The 17,502-nt window shown below is 43.1% G+C and overlaps 1 protein-coding gene, 1 long non-coding RNA gene and 1 pseudogene across 4 annotated transcripts in view; 2 read left to right on the top strand and 1 right to left on the bottom strand.

Annotated features, from left to right (window-relative positions):
* Nucleotides 1–17,502, top strand: part of VPS53 (VPS53 subunit of GARP complex) — a 134,233-nt gene that overhangs the window by 84,844 nt on the left and 31,887 nt on the right. For all 3 annotated transcript variants that reach the window (XM_036033295.1, XM_036033294.1, XM_028520100.2), the window contains 4 exons: nucleotides 1,031–1,273; nucleotides 4,239–4,386; nucleotides 11,463–11,545; nucleotides 12,925–13,003. In XM_036033295.1, coding sequence (XP_035889188.1) covers nucleotides 1,031–1,273; nucleotides 4,239–4,386; nucleotides 11,463–11,545; nucleotides 12,925–13,003 — 553 coding nt within the window. The remainder of the gene's footprint in view (nucleotides 1–1,030; nucleotides 1,274–4,238; nucleotides 4,387–11,462; nucleotides 11,546–12,924; nucleotides 13,004–17,502) is intronic.
* Nucleotides 7,099–9,277, top strand: LOC118502122. The gene is made up of 2 exons (XR_004904800.1): nucleotides 7,099–7,149; nucleotides 9,001–9,277. It is a non-coding gene; the product is annotated as an uncharacterized LOC118502122 (long non-coding RNA).
* Nucleotides 13,725–14,821, bottom strand: LOC114502857 (annotated as a pseudogene).

Here is a 17,502-nt window from a genome sequence, read left to right as displayed (position 1 = left end):
TGTGCAGGGAACGACCAATGCAGCCCTGCTGGATTCTCACTAGGGATGACTCATGGGGACTGAGGCAAAGGCAGGGATATTTGGATGCCGAACGGGAGAAAATTGCAGCCGTCATCACCTCTCTGACCTGGGGCAGGCCTGGAGCTGCTGCGGCCCTCTCTTCTCCCGAGACTCTCTATATTTTTCTTAGTCTGGAAATTTTAAGAAAAAACAGCATTAAAGGAGAAAGAAAGCATTGTAATATTTCTTTATAGTTTCCCTTTGTTTAGGCATCTCTCTTGAAGGCACATTTAGGCTAGCGATTCCTAAATCTCTGCCGACATCATAACCTTTTTGTGGTTTAGGAGGTGGTCGGGTAGAGTGGTCAGAAGCATGAGGTTTGGAGCCAGGCTGCTTGGTTTTGAATTCTGGCTCCCCCGCTCTTTTGCTGTATGACCTTGAACAAGGCCCTTAACTTGTCTGCACTTTGCTTTTTGAAAACGAGGCTAGTAATAGTACCTATTTTATAAAGTTGTAATGAAGATTAAGTGAAGTTCACTAAAATGGTGTGTAAAATGCTGACATAGTGCCTGGTGTATCATAAAGATTCAGAAAATGATTACTGTCACTATGTAGGGTTTTCATTTGTGGAAAGGGGAGATGGTTCTAATATGGTATACTGGGACCAGTGCCTGCACTGAAGTGGTGGATTCTGGGCTCAGCTGTGCCACTAAATTGTGTGACAGACTTTCTAGGCCTTAATTTTTTCACCTCTTAGAGGGTTCAGTAATACTTTATCTCCCTCACAGGGGGCTTGGGGCTATATGTAATCATAAAGTGCCTTGGAAAGCATAAAGCAGCGCACAGATGCCACATTTCATTGCTGCTGTTGCTGTAGGAGCGGTGGGTGGTTACTGACCACACGGACAAAAACAAATCTAATCTTACGTGCAAAAAAGCATTAGGAACCAGTTCCCTGTGGCAGTCAGGCACATTCATTTGCTTTATCTTTCTTAAAACAGAATAATACTTCAGGTTTTCTTCCTCCTAGAAACCTTGGAGAGCTGATAGATCGGTTTGTGACCGATTTCAAAGCCCAGGGGCCCCCTAAGCCCAACACTGATGAAGGGGGCGCCGTACTCCCCAGCTGTGCCGACCTCTTCGTCTACTACAAGAAGTGCATGGTGCAGTGCTCGCAGCTCAGCACCGGGGAGCCCATGATCGCTCTGACCACCATCTTCCAGAAGTACCTCCGAGAGTACGCCTGGAAAATCCTCTCTGGCAACCTGCCCAAGTGAGTCCTGTTCCTCCTGGTCAAGTGAAGTGAGATTCTAAACATACCTAAATATGGTCATCTTTGAGGAAATCCACTCTGAAGTTGTTTACTGAACTGCTAAGAGTATCAAGGAGGAAAACACCCTAATTGAGTTCCCAAGGGTCTGAGATTATTTACTCTCCAAATGAGATTCCACAGCTGATCACTAGAGGAAATGCCCATACTGGCTGCCAGCGGAGGTCAGCTCTTTCCACAGTGGACTCAAGGGAGTCGGCCCATTATACAGGGTGGGGGCAAAAGTAGGTTTACAGTTGTTTGTGTGCAGAATAATGCAATAATTAATAAATAATAATAAAAGAATGAACTCTATGTTTTGTGTATTCACAACTGTATACCTACCTTTTCCCCACCTTGTATATGTATTTAATTTACATAGATTCAAAGATGGGTACATGGCAAAAAAGTAGGGTGGCTGTGGAAATAACTTTTAAACAGCATGGTCAATTTCATTAAGGCCTCATTCAATGAGAGTGTATCCTGGGATGATAAGTAGATGAGAGACATGAGCCTGCTTTCCTTCGGTCTGATTATGTTCCAAAGTCTGTCCTATGGCATGTGTGTCTTGCTGTGCTGGATAGAGTCTACTGTTTAAGGATGCAATGAGATTTAGGGGTAGGGGTTGCATAGCACAGCTCCTAATTAGAGTGATGTCACTATTCACTGGGGCAATAGAATGTTGTTATATTACTTATTGAAATAAATGAGTCATTCAACTAGAGTTTTGGATGTTTTAGTTATACTGTAGCAATTTCTATTGTAATCGACTATGATCTAAGGTAATACTTCAGAATTTAATAATTATAAATCATCCCCATGGCTATATTCCACAGTAACAGAATTAGTTTGTCATCGTCACTAAAATGTGTCATATTTGGGACTGTTACATTATTTGGAGGAAAGACAATAAAATCCCTGTGTTCTATAAGAGATTTGAAGTAGCAGATATGTTTCATCAATGAGAATTTCTTTAACCATGATAAAAAATTATTCTAAAGTTTTTAGTAACCTTTGTCCTGATTATTAAAAGAAGTAGAAGGCACAGAAGAGCACAAAGATTAAAAGCAAAAATCATCTATAACCTCACCACCTAGAGAAAACAAGTTTAACTTTTGGTATATATTTTTCTCATATATATATATATATATATATATATATATATATATGTATGTATGTGTATATATACACATATATGTAATGTATATGATTGTCTTTGTTTAACAGAGTTGGTGCTATACTGCTTATAGTTGTATACCTTGCTTCTTTCACTTAACATCATACTGGGAGCATTTTCCCAAGTGTGTTAGCCAGTGTCTCAGCAGGGAATAAGTGTTGTACTCAGCTGGGATGTTGTTAGAAGTAAAGCAGCTGTGTATTCACAGAAACGGGGGCAAAGTATTGTAAAAGGAACCAGCAGAGGATTATGAAGCATCCAAACACTAGTGGGTAGTTATTACTACTCTGAAACTTACTTGTGAGCGAGGGCTGTGGACAGAGGTCTGCCCCATAGAAACTGTAGTCCTAGAGGACCCATCACTGCTGGGACCACCCTGAAGCACAGAGAGCTGGAGGACTCGCTATTACTCAAACTTCTCTCTTCTCCACCTCTCTGACTTCCTGCTGCATCTCCCATTGGCTGAACCCAACAGGAGGCCTAAAGGCCAAGGAGCCTGGGTGATAAGTCTGTGAAAGTCAGTCTCCTGAGCCATAGAGAAGGGAAGAAAAGAGCAGAGAATGGACCTGGGAGGCCAACAGAGAATGGTCAGCACTCGCAACAGTAAATACTCATCAAAACACTTCTACTGATGCGATAGCAATCAAACGTATAGAAGAACCCCGGTTAACTTCTGAGATTCTGATGGATCATTCTCTTAATTGATTGTTTAGGTTGGGTTCACTATTTGGTTATTTTAAATAATACTCAGAAAAGCATCCCTGAACAGAAGTGGAACTACTGGGCCAAATCATCAGGACATTTTTTTAAGCTCCTGAAATATACCCCCAGAAACTTTGTACAGTGTGACGCTCCTACCACACAGCGGACTGGAGTGCCAGTTCCTCACACTCTTGCAAGTGCTGGGAATTAAAATGTTTCAAATCTTTGATTATCAGTAAGACTGGGCAGAAGATTTTAACTTTTTAAATTGATTTTGAGAGAGACAACAATCTGTTGTTCCACTAATTTATGCATTCGTTGGTTGTGTGTGCCCTTACCAGGGATCAAACTCACAACCTTGGCATATCAGGACGACGCTACAACTAATTGAGCTACCCAAACTAATTGAGCTGGGCAGGTTTTTTTTTAAGGACAAATTTCTCTTATTTTTAAAATAAATGCCATTGAATTCTATTTCTTTTAAAAAAAATTAGACTCACAGTTAAAATAGCAGGAAGTTTACAACTGCATTTTGACATTTTGTGAACACGTGATTAGATCGGTAGGAAGGGATGAGATGTCTTTTGGTTTCTTGAGGCAATTAGGAATTTGGGTAGGAACCGTCTTAACATTTGCTTTTGAACCCCTCCACAGGCACAGCATACAGATTCCTGTGCAGAATTTGCTTAACTGAGAGAAACAATTCAGGATAATCTGTAGCTCTTGGGCCCAAGATCTACCGATTATCCTGAATGAGCTCTACAGATCAGGAAATTCCAAGCTAAGCAGAGAGTCTGCTCAGCAGCCTTCTCTGTGCATATCAGAGTCATCACAGTGAATATGACTGATCACTGGCCCCTGTTGGAATCATCTCTTCCTATTTCTGGTGGTCAAGGCAAGGTCAGGAGGAAAGGACTCATTGTGTACAGATTTATTTGGACCATGTCCAGCCTTTACTTCCCCCTTTTCTTTGTCTTAAGATGTGCAGTTTCCAGTTCAGGAACCAAGTAAGAAGTCCCAGCCTGACTACTGCCTGTTCATTTTCCTCAGAACCACAAGCAGCAGTGGAGGGCTGACCATCAGTAGCCTCCTCAAGGAAAAGGAGGGCTCAGAAGTAGCCAAGTTCACTTTAGAGGAACTCTGCCTCATCTGCAGCATCCTGAGCACGGCAGAATACTGTCTGGCCACTACCCAGCAGGTGAGCCACCCTGGCAGCCCACTGTCCACTTCCTTTTGCTGAACCATTTAGGCCACTTAGATCGGTTACTAGGAGTATGGGCCCTAATACGGCCACATAAAACCTGGGTAGACCAGTTGGCCTCCCACAGAGGAAAAAGTAACTGTCCAGCCAAAAGACAGCTATCTTACAGAAGGGCCTTGTTAAAGGAGCTCCTACAGAAAGGAGCCTAGGCAAGAAAGTATGACAGATCTCTTCCCCAGAGTTATGTAAGCTACATGAAGGGCATGCCCCCTGAAAAGTAGGTCAGTAGCCCTGTCTCTTGTATGAGACAAGCAGGAACAAACTTAAGGGTACTAGGACCCAGCCTTTGGTGGCGATGAGTCACAGCCAGTTACTTCATTCTCAGAAGTATTACTAGGCTAAGCAGAATCCTCTGGGCTTTTATGTGTCTCCTGGAATTTACATGGCAGTCTCAATCTGCCTAAACAAATAACCATTGTTTGGATGTTGACGTCCAGGAACTGTGAAGCAGGAAAGGGTGATGCCTCTACCAGAGTTCCCCATGAAAACAAGGAAGACCCAGAATAATTTTCCATTCAGCCTTAGATGTGGGATTAGAAGTTCCTTTTCACATTTGATCTGGAATTTACCTAAGGCCAAGGCAAAAAAAAGTAATTGGGGAAGGTTCTGCTCTTCCCATCTTTGAGAGTTTATTATTTACACATGTCTAGATCAGAGGAAGGCAGTCATAAATTACGGTTCAGACAGGATAGCTTGGAGCACCTGTGAGCCAAAGCAAGAATACAGGAACCCAAATAAGTGGTGGCCCCAAAACTTCACAGTTGGGGCTAAGCTGGCCAGAGGCAGAGGCCATACCATGCTCTGCTTGGGGACATGGTTATATTGAGCCACACAGGGAAGGATCTGCGAAGGTTTGGCCTTGGAGCCAGAGACAATAATCCATTTAGTCCCTAAACTGCCAGGGCAGGATGGCGATTGATCTGTGAGAGCCTCCGTGGAGGGGTCACAGAGTTTTTGATGAAGGAACACCATTTAACTGTTTTGTGTGGGTTCAGAACGAGAAAGAATACACACATGTAAATAATCGTATTTTAAAAGTAGAATAACCATGCCCCCCCCCAAAAAAAAGCTATAAAAATAATGACTCTTAATCCTATCGCCCTCAAATAATCATGTTAGTAATTTGGAGGGGTTTTTCCCTCAGTTGTTTTTCATCAACACAGTTTTGTATGAGATGATCTTGACTACATTTTCATGTCCTTTTGTTGTCGTTAACATCATAGCATTAGCATTTCTCCTGTTGCTGTAATGTCTTCATTACAATCATTATTTTGACCACATAATATTCCATTAAGGTGCATACTATAAATTATTTAACAGTATCTCTATTTTCACACTGCTTCAAGTTTTTACTTTTCTAAGTAATCCTACAAAGAACACCTAATGTTTTATATTATTTTTCTAGAACAGATGCTCAGAAGTTCTACAAGTACTAGTAGATCAGAGGCCAGTTTAATGACTTATGATAGATGTAAGTCTAGAAGATAGAAGTTTTTTGTTATTTAATGAAAATTGCTTTTATTGATTATAAAAGTAAATACATTCTTGCCTCTATACTGTGATCTGTAAATACCACTTTCCACTAAAAGGAACCATAGATTCTTGCAGAAATGACTAGTTCCAGGTTTGGGTAGGAAATGTACAAGATGAGCCTAGAACATCAAATAATAAAAAAAGCAAGAAAATATCAAAGACTGTGAGAGCCGTTTCAAAAGGACTCACTCAGGAGCTGCAGTGTGTTTAATGTACAAAGAGACATGTCTAGGTCCTATAACCCTCCACTTGTAAATGTGACCCTATTTGGAAATAGGATTTTTGAAGATGTACTTAAGTAAGGATCTAAAGATGAGATCATCTAGCATTTAGGGGAGTCCTGAATCCAATAACTGGATCATTAGCAAGGGGGTGGGGGTTGACACTCAAAGACACGGGGAAGAAGGACATGTGAAGATGGAGGCGGAGATTGGAGTGACGCACCTGCAAGCTAAGGAAGACCAAAGATCACCAGCAGCTACGGTGAGATAGAACAGAGGCATGGACAGTTTCCTCCTCAGAACCCCCAGAAGGAGCCATCCATGCCCACACCTTGATTCTGGACTTCTGGCCCCCAGATCTGTGCGAGAGTTGCTGCTGTAGGCTCCATGTGCGCAGTGACTCATTATGGCGGCCCTGGGAAACTCGTGCAGGACCCAACCTGAATGAGCCCTAATGGTCAGAGATGGGACAGGTAGACATCAGTGAGAGTATGAGCTACAGTGGATTGAAACATCAGTGTGATTCAATCTGTTCGATTATAAAGATTTTTTAAAAATTCATATATCACCTTTGAAGATACTAAGAAACCATGGCTATGAATTCATACTGGTAAATAAAGGGGAAGTTCTTATCCTGCCTTTCCTATCTGATTGGTACCTCAGGAGAACCAAATAATTGACAATGGGAAATATCTCTTTTTCTTTTTTAAGATTTTATTTATTTATCTTTAGAGAGGAAAGGGAGAGAGAGAGAGAGAGAGAGAGAGAAACACCAATGTGTGGTTGCTGGGGGTCATGGCCTGCAACCCAGGCATGTGCCCTGACTGGGAATAGAACCTGTGACACTTTGGTTTGCAGCCTGTGCGCAATCCACTGAGCTATGCCAGCCAGGGCTGGAAGTATCTCTTTAAGACAGAATTTTAGTTAATAAGTGAAGAAGAAAAAAGTAGACCACCTACTCGGACTTCCGGCAAGATGGAGGAATAGGTGGATGCACCATACCTCCTCGCACAACCAAGATTAGAACAACAATAATTTACAGACAGAATAACACTCAGAACTGACAGAGGATTTATCTGAATGGAAGTCGGACAGCCAAGAAGTTGAAGTAGACCCATACATTCAGACTGGTAGGAGAAGACGAGCTGGTCGGATGCGGGGCTGGTGCGGGTAGGCGGTGCGCGGAGGACGGGGAAAATTTGGCGCGAAATTGGTGCGACAGCCATCCGGGGCGCAAGAACACAACGGTGATCCCTGAGTACGCCAGCTGCGGCTGGTGGACCCAGTGAGGCAGCGATTGTGGACCAGGGCAGAGCTTGCAGCCCAGGATCCCAGAGAAGGGTCTGAGCCCAGGAGAACGAACTACTGCCATTGTTCCCTCCTGTCCCCGCTCCCGCCCCCGCCCCCACAGATAACGTCACAATCTAGCGACTGGGGTGCCCAGCCCCGGTGAACACCTAAGGCTCCGCCCCCCACCATAACAAGAGCGACCAGACCGGAAAAAAAAAGGAGAGACAGGGAAAGATATGTTTCCAACAGAACAGATCAGTCCCCCAGGACTCATCCTATTGAGCGACCAAGAAATAGCCAATCAGATGCGCAGTTCAAAACACTGGTGATCAGAAAGCTCACGGAATTGGTTGATTTGGGGCGCAATTTAGATGAAAGGATGCAGGTTACCATAAAAGAGATGCAGGAAGATACGCGGAGGAGAGCCAATAGTGAAAGGAAGGAATCTGAGTCTCAAAACAATACAGTGGACCAGAAGGAAGATAGAATCAACCAAGCAGGAAAGCATGATGAAATAAGAATTCAAAAAATCGAGGAAAAGCTTAAGAGCATCCAGGACACCTTTAAACGTTCCAACATCCGAATTATAGGGGTACTAGAAGGGGAAGGAGAAAAGCAACAAATTGAGCACGTATTTGAACAAATAATAAAGGAGAACTTCCCCAATCTGGCAAAGGGAACAGTCTTCCAAGAAATCCAAGAAGCTCAGAGAGCCCCAAAGAAGTTGGACCCAAGAAGAAACACACCAAGGCACATCATAATTACATTAGCCAAGGTAAAACGAAGGAGAGAATCCTAGAAGCAGCAAGAGATAAGGGGACAGTAACCTACAAAGGAGTTCCCATCAGACTGTCAGCTGATTTCTCAAGAGACCTTGAAGGCACGAAGGGGCTGGAAAGAAATATTCCAAGTCATGAAAGACAAGAACCTACATCCCAGATTGCTCTATCCAGCAAAGCTCTCATTTAGAATGGAAGGGAAGATAAAGTGCTTTTCAGATAAGGTCAAGTTAAAGGAGTTCATCATCACCAAGCCCTTATTTTATGAAATGCTAAAGGGACTTATCTAAGAAAAGAAGATAAAGAAAAGACATGTATAGTAAAAGGACAGCAAACTCACAATTATTAACAACCACACCTAAAGCAAAACCAAAAGAAACTAAGTAAACAACTAGAACAGAACAGAACCACAGAAATGGAGGGCACATGGAGGGTTAGCAGCAGGGGGATGGGAGGAGGAGAGAGGGGGGAAAAGGTATAGAGAATAAGTAGCATAGAATGTAGGTTGAAAATAGATAGGGGGAGGGCAAGAATAGTACGGGAAATGTAGAAGCTAAAGAACTCATAAGTATGACACATGGACATGAACTAAAGGGGGGAAATGTGGGTGGGAGAGGGGATACGGGTTAGAGGGGAGAGAAGGGGGGAAATGGGACAACTGTAATAGCATAATCTATAAAATATATTTTTTAAAAAATAAAAACTAAAATAAAATACAAAGAAAAAAGTAGAATATAATTTTTTACAACTCCTAGTAGAATAACAGATCTGGGCATTGACCATCAATGGCTGCTGATATTACAAAAAGAGAGGCAGCCAGACATCGCGTACCCACTGATAGAAGTACACAACGCCATCATGAAGCAGTTTTCTGAGAAGGAAAAAAGAACCTGAATCTGCCCAGGCTCCTACAGTTAACCCTTGAACAGCACGGGGATAAGGGCACAGGCACTCCCCGCCAGCCCTGCACACAGTCGAAAATTCATGTGTACCTTTTGAGTCTCCCAACAAAGTAAGCTAGAGGAAAGGTAATTTATCAAAAGGAAGATAAATCTTTACTGTACTTACTGAAAAATATCCACATATAAGTAGACAGTTCAAACCCATGTTGTTCAAGGGTCAACAGCACGTCAAATTACAACGTATACAAGGAACAAGGGAACATGTTAGTTAATATCTTATGGGTGCAATCAGCAAAATCCAAACTATGGGAAAATCCACAAGCCAAACAACCCAGTTTCTTTAAAAACATCACAAGGGTTGGGGGATGGGCAAAAGGAAGTGGAGGAAGAAATCAGAGACTTAAGAAAATCCAAGCAGTGAAGAACTGGAAAAATAAAATTTTAAAAATGTCAGTAATTATGAATATTGGCTCACTAATTATAACACTGTTACACTTAACATTTGCATGGGATATTTTTATTCATTCATTCATTAAAGAGATTTTTTAAAAGATTTTATTTAATTTTAGAAAGGGTAAAAGGGATGGAGAAAGAGAGGTAGAGAAACATCACTGTACAAAAGGAACATCCATGGGTTGCCTCTCGCACACCCCCAGCTAGAGACCTGGCCAAGGACCAAACCAGCAACCCTTTGGTTCATAGGCTCATGCTCAATCCACTGAGTAACACCAGCCAGGGCTGTTAAGGAGATCTTTATGAAGCACTTATATATGTAGTTGGTGTTAATGAACAGTGGTGAACGAAGTAGCCAAGTTTCTTTCTGTCATGGAACTAAGAACTGATGGGGGAGCCAGATAATAGACATGTAAGCCAAGCTGTAACTTCAGTTTTGTGGTAAGTGCTAAGAAGTTGCAGTGCTAGCTAGGGAGGTGCCTACAGAAGTAGACTGGTCAAGAAGGGCCTCTCTGAGGAGAGGGCTTTGGAGCAGAGACCCGAGGGTTGGGAAGGAGACAGCCAAGTGAGGAGCTTAGGAGGGTCAGGGGGAGGAAGTAGAAGTATAATGGCCCTGAGGGGGAACAGACTTTGGTATTTCTAAAACTTTAACTGGTCAATGTAGCTGAAGCCAAGGCAGCAAGGGGGAAAGCTGTAAGTGGGCAGAGAGATGGACAGGACCCAGATCATGGCTAGGAAGTGTGATGGTAAGAGGCTGCTGAAGAGTTTAAGCATTCATTGTAAGCCTGTCCCATAGTATGCCTTATACTGATAAGACAAATATACAAATATACACGCAGACCGTTTCCAGTTTTTCAGTAACAAACAACACTAGAATGTGAGCTAAAGGAGAACAAGACCTTACTGTTTTGTCCATTTAATAAATAACTCCTTTGCTCAGTTACAGAGCCTGGTACAAAATGGGCTTTTAGTAAATATTGGTTGAACTAATGAGCGCTGCGAGGAATACATGCATATCTTTGTATGTTGTTCTCATTATTCCATTGAAATACGTTTCTAGATGTGAAATTGCTGGCTTAAAGGGTGGTTATTTAATGTTTTGCTTTTTAAATAAATTGCCTTCCCAAAAGGAGTACATTAATTTATATACCCCAAACAGTATTTTTTTAATTTAAGACAAAACATTCATTATTCTTAGCATTTGTGTAATAAATAGGTCTGGGAATGCGTGGTGAGTCGGTTCCCGGGACGTTACAGTTCCTGATCAGGTACATTTTCCTTTGAGGTGGCAGAGAGCGTGGCCAGTGTTTTCCTCCCAGGCTGCAGAGTGCTGAAAGCAGGGACTGCTCCTTTTCTTTGCCTCAGTATCCCCAACACCTCTGCACAGCGGGTGGTGTGTAGGAGCACTCAGTGAAAACTTTAACACTGATTGTATTGCCACCCACAGCCAGAGGTTTCCCATGTTGAGGAGTGAGCCTGCAGCTGATGGGGCCGAGGGTATCCTAAAAACCGGGGTCTTTTTTAAAATTAGTGAAGCGAATTTTCAATGTGTCATAAGAAACAGTTACAGCCCAGGGCTGGAGGGCACAGGTTCTGGAGGAAGTGATTCCCGGCCCTACCACTTCCTGTTTTGGGTGGTCACTCCTCCATTTACTCATCGGTATCCTGGGGATAGTAGAAGAATCTTCCTCATAGAGCTGTGAGAATTAGATGAGTCCATACATGAAAAGTGCCTGGAAGTGTGCCTGAATCATCAAACCCGGTCGGTGTTAAGTATTCTTATTAAGGTACTCATTTGGATGATCATTAAGTATTTTTCTCTTATTTTCTAATAGCTAGAAGAAAAACTCAAAGAAAAAGTTGACATAAGTCTGACTGAACGAATCAATCTGACTGGAGAAATGGACACGTTCAGCACGTATGTACCTTGCACACATTTGCCTGGGGCCTGCCCTTCACAAAGTAGCCTGTCTCAGGTTGCAGGCTTTAGGTCAGTACTGAACCTGAGAGGTTTCCAGGGCTTTCAGCTGGATCGGGATTGTTATGCACCAGCCACTACGAAGAAGCAGCATTAAGAAGCTGGTGCAGCTGCGCCTCATTCTGCCTCCTCAGATTCAATCATTTTTAGCCCCTTGGTTTTAATTGTTTCACTATTAGAATAACAAAAGGGAAGAAAGCCTTCCTTGGCCTTCCCAGAAGGAAGGTCAGATCCAAGGCCTCCCACCTGCCTCCCTAAATGACAGAGGACCAGCCCCACCTCCAGTGTTTTAGAATATAACGTGTAAGCAGTCAGATCTGAAGCATGTGCGCACGCGTGCATATGTGTGTGTTGGGAGGGTGTCTGTCCCAGAAGTTCAGACTGAAAAGCTTTCTTGAGATAGTTCTTTCTCTGGTGTTGCCTTGCAGTATTTTTGCTGTGGTCATTAAATGAGACTGGAATAGGCCAGGCTTTCTTTTCCATCACTTTTTGAGGAAAAATTAAAGTTTTCTTCTCAAACTATTTTTCCTTTTTTTCTTTCTTTTTTCTTTTTTTATTTATTTTTAGAGAGAGGGGAAGGGAAGGGGAAAGAGAGGGAAACATCAGTGTGTGGTTGCCTCTCATGTGCCCGCTACAAGGAACCTGTCCTGCAACCCAGGCACGTGCCCTGACTGGGAATCCAACCAGTGATCCTTTGGTTCACAGGCCCGAACTCAGTCCATTGAGCCACGCTAGCCAGGGCTTCTCTCCTTTTCTCAACTTCCTTTTTTCCAAGTTCTGATTTAAACATTTTGGCCCTGACTGGTGTAACTCAGTGGATTGAGTGTGGGCCTATGAACTAAAGGGTTGCCAGTTCAGTTCCCAGTCAGGGCACATGCCTGGGTTGCAGGCCAGGTCCCCTGTAGGGGGTGCCCAAGAGGCAACCACACATTGATGTTTCTCTCCCTCTCTTTCTCCTTCCCTTCCCTTCTCTCTAAAATAAAATATTTTTTAAAAAATAAACATTTTGGCAAACAGATATTTTTGGAGGTGGAAATGGAGGAAGGATTCTGGGTGTAGCGAATAGGGAGACTAGCTGTGGAATTTTGTCCTGTGTAGGCACAAACCTCGATGAGACCAGGACATGCAACAAGAATAAAGAGCCAAATGCTCCTCATTGTCACTAATTCCCTTTTGAAACAAAGCTCGAGTTTTCTCAGTTTCTGATGAAATGATGACTCTAATTTCACACAGGTGCCTCAAAATTTGAACAGGGCTATGCCATTTAAGAAGTCATTTTTTTAAAAAAGTTGTGACCTGCCAATTTGCTTGATTTGCAGTGTCATCTCTAGCAGCATCCAGTTGTTGGTTCAGGACCTGGATGCTGCCTGCGACCCTGCCCTGACGGCCATGAGCAAGGTAAGGGTTCAAGAAGTGTTGCTTCCTACAGGTCCAGGAGGGACCCAGATGGCGTCCTTCAGCCCTTGTCTGTAGCTTCTTCCAGCTCTTCAGTGCTTAAAGTGCTTGGGAGGAGAAGGGAAGACTCAGTCTAGGAGTTCCTGCAGCACTCAGGTTATCTTGCACCTTAGGTCAGTTGCTTGTCCTTTGAGAACAAGACAGGGAGCAGGTGTGTTTGGTAAGTCTCGAGATGCTAACTTTGATTAGCATCTGACAGACGCTGATGCAAACCTTAAGTGGTCTCACCAGAGTGGGCGTTTTTGTTAGTAACTTCTGGCTCGTGTCTTTGCTGCACACGGAGGTTTTCTCATCTCTTTCTGAGCTCTGGTGCCAGTACAGGGCTGTTTGATCAGGTGTGGACCTGGTATTTTGTGATCATGGCTGCACATCCGTCAGCCCTCAAGTTCCCTCCTTCAGCACATACCATACGCTGCCTGTGTTGCTATTTGGTTTTTATGTACCTGTGTCTTTTCTTTCTAAATGTAAACTCCTTGAATGCATGGACCATATAGAACATAGATTACATATTTGTTGATAAATTCAATTGGAAACAGGTAATTCTTTATTGATTTCTCAGCTAAATAACATGAAGCTACCCACTCTAGAACCTTGTAGGTCAGCAAACTGCAGCCTGTGGGCCAAATCAGGCCCATTTCCTGTTGTGTAAATAAAGTGTTTTTTTATTACAAATAGAGGTTTTTATTTATCACCATTAAGTCTGAATTTTGAACAGATTCTAGGACTTGGGGGCTTATATCCATCAGCTCGTTCAACTTTAGCTTTTGCAGAGCCGCTACCTTCACCGTGAAGCTCCAAGAGTTTCCCAGTTCAGACTTGGGCTTCTTCAGCATTTTGACTTTACTAACAAAGACATCATGGAGCAGATAAATAGATTGGCAAGGCTTCTTTATGTCTTTTCCTGTGCTATTTGGAATCAGTTTATTGACCACTTCTTTCAAGTCATCTGTCTGCATGATTTCCAGATTTGGAGGACCTGTTGTTGCTGAGCATAAGAGGTATTCCAAATCCATTATTGCAGTTTTTAGTGAAACCAGCACAGAGTAGATGAAGCAAATAGCCATCGGTAGTCTGGACAACAACATGAGCTTCAGTCATGGTCTGCCATTTGCTAACAATGGAGCACGTTTTGTCTCCATGGTAAGACCGTGCTGTGGAAATTAGTCAGGCAGTATTTGCCCTGAACTTTCTTAGCTTGAATTTTCTAAATGCATCTTCATCATGCTGCGGGTCAGCTAGGCCCACTTCAAACACATGACCCTTGAGATCATTAGATGCAATTTTGTTTTCTTGAATTCTTGTGACTAGTGTTTTTCCAATATTTTTAAAAAATTTTTTAAAGATTATTTATTTATTTATTTTTAGACAGAGGGGAAGGGAGGGAGAAAGAGAGGGAGAGATACATCAATGTGTGGTTGCCTCTTGCATGGCCCTTACTGGGGACCTGGCCTGCAACCCAGGCATGTGCCCTGCCTGGAAATTGAACTGGAGACCCTTTGGTTCGCAGACGGCGCGCAGTCCACTGAGCCACACCAACCAGGGCCCAGTATTTCTTATATTGAACATAGCTGGTTCTTTCTCACATCATACCAGTCTTTGTTAGAAAATGGATCAACCACTTTCTTCTTGGCTCCCTCTTTGCTGCCTTTTGTAAGACACTTGTTCTTGCCAACCACCATGGTGCTGCTCAGAGAGTCAAAAGGTGTAAATAAAGTTTTATTGGTACATACCATACTCATGTATCTGTGTAGCATGGGGCAAAAGTAGGTTTGCAGTTGCTCATATGGAAAATAATACAATAATGATAATAAGAATAAACTCTGTGTTTCATGTACTCACAGCTGTAAGCCGACTTTTGCCCTGCCCTGTATGTTATCTGTGGCTGTTTTTTGCCTACAAGTGCAGAATTAAGTAATTGCAACTGAGACCATATGGCTCACAAAGCCTAAACTAATTACAACCTGGTCCTTTACAGAGAAAGTTTGCCAGTGCCTGTGTGAGAGTGTTAGACCCTTGTAGCATTCTTACAAATTCTGGAGAAAGAACTTCTCTGGCCCTATACCAGCCAGTAGCAGACAGAGCACAGTGGAAAGAACACCACTAGCTTTGGAATCAGACGGACCTCACTCTCCTCATTTTTCCTTTTGGGGGTGTTGAGCAAACGATTCACCTCTCTGGGCCCAGGTTGCCTTATCTGTGTGTGCAGTGTGGATGTCTCTCCCCAGAGTTGTGAGCATGGAGCACGAGGAGAGTGGCTGACCTGGTGCCAATAAATAGTAGCCCTCGCTCCCTCATGTCGGGAGGAGTGGCCATGTCACAAGGTTATGTAAGCAGACATTTGGTCTGAATTTGGGTTTGTAGTAGATTGTAAATATTTAACAAAAATAGGATTAAACCCAAAACTTAGGCATCAGGGTTTTATGAAGCTAAGTGGGGAGTCCTGAGTAGCTGTTGTCACAACGTTTCTATTCAGAAGACTGATCCTCTTGCCATCAGCTGTGGATGTGTACTTCCAGTATCCTCGATGTTTACAAGCAGAAAACTCTGCGCAGGCAGCTTGAAGTTAACCTGTTTCCTTAAAGGAGCGTGGCTCTGAAGATTCATTCTGTGGGCTCTGATCATCCCCTAGCTGCTGGTGGGCGTTCACTGCACCCTGCATAGCATCTGTGCCAGCTGCCGTCTCTCCTGAACTGGCACACACTTTAGATTGGAATGCAACTGGTGAAGGAATTTTTACGTTTACCAAAGTAAGAGTGGATTTTTTCCCTCAGTAAAACAACAGTTTTAGGGGATTTAACACTCCAGGTGTTGCTTATATGAACTGTCAGTTCACTAGGTGCAGTTCTCCCAAACTCCCCTCCCACCCCACCACCCCTTTCTCCCCCAGACACACACCAGCAAATATTAACAAAGACCATACCTCCAGAATCTTTTGTTTATGTCATAGGAAAACCACAGGCTTGGGAACACAGCGGCTGAGAGGCCATTACTCTTTGTCTGAGTCTTCCGGAGTTCTAGCAAAATGAAATGCATGTGATGAAAATGACCAGATATAAACAAGCCAAGTGGTCACAGATTGATTCAACATACACTGTCTGTTATTTGTGCTTGGGTCCTGTTTTGTGTCTTCTTGGATTTTTTAAAACTTTTGTTTTATAATCATGCTTATTTCTGGCTCCATTTCCATTTTTGCTGCTAACTGAACAATTTAAATTGTTCAGGCTTTCTCCAGCATGGTAGAGGGGGTTCCGTGGCTGGGAAGGACAGAGCCCTTATGTCAAAGTTCTTAGATTCCAGGTGTGGGGCAAGAAATGTGTCAAATGAGAGGAATGTCCAAATAACTGCAGTATAGAACCATAAAAAATCAGTACAATAAGAAAAGTACAAAATACACCCTCTCTAAAAGAGGGGAGAGTTTATGTCCAGGTGGGAAGATGAGAAGAGCCTTTGTAAGGAAATGGCATGTGAAATAAGCCATAAAGGGTGGCGCAGTTTTGAACACACTTGTAATTAGGAGAACATTCCGAACAGGGAGGCCATCTGAACAGAAGTTTGTAAAGTGAGGGAAGCTCAGAACTTTGTGGAAATTGCCCTTCTCATTACGCATCTTTGGAGTTCCATGGGCTGCTCCGTACTTTCATTTCCATAGTCAGGATTAGAAACAGGGCTGTCCTCAAGGAGTTTACATTCTGGTGGGGAGAAAACTTTGAATAGCTGCTGCTGTAAATAACATATTTTATAAATGGTGAGAATGAATGTTGGGCTTACCAAAGTGGAGTGGAGTTGTTGATGATACCAAGTTTGACAAGGTGGGTTGAGCCAAACTGTGCAGCCAGGTCGTGCCCCTGGGAGACCTTGTTCTCATCAGAGGCGCCCTGCGGCCTCCCTGGTTAGCATGCAGGCCTTCCATTGGGTGTCCCTGCACTGCCTTGTCAGTTCTGCAGTCCTGGGTGTATGCCTGCACTCCAGCCTCTGAGCCACTTCCACTGCCCTGAATGCGTTACTTTTTGTGGCTTCCATGCCTTTTCTCATTCTATTCTTTTGGGTTAGAATTCTCGTCCCACTGTCGTCTGCCCAGTGAGCACATCCTTTTCAGAAATGTCTGCCCCCTTTGAAAAAATTGAGGTATAATTTACCCTTTCAAAATGTACAAGGTCTGTCCTGAAAGAGCCCAACCATTGTTAATATAATGAGAATGGTTTGTATAACATCGGTGTAACCTGGCAGCCAAGGCGAGTACACTGGAGTGCACATGCGCAAACTATAACTCCACTGTACTAGTCATTGGAAGCTGTAGACACAATTGAGTGAGCATGTGTACTGTGTGGCTGTCGCCTTCTAAATGATTGAATGAGTAGAGGAATGAATCTGCATCAGATTTTGTGTTAAGCTTGAGTATTCCTCCGTGGAAACTATTCAGATGATTCAGAAGGCCGCAGCTG

This window comes from Phyllostomus discolor, chromosome 8, assembly GCF_004126475.2.
Source record: "Phyllostomus discolor isolate MPI-MPIP mPhyDis1 chromosome 8, mPhyDis1.pri.v3, whole genome shotgun sequence".
NCBI classification, from domain to species: domain Eukaryota; kingdom Metazoa; phylum Chordata; class Mammalia; order Chiroptera; family Phyllostomidae; genus Phyllostomus; species Phyllostomus discolor.
This window is presented reverse-complemented; position numbering and strand designations above follow the sequence as displayed.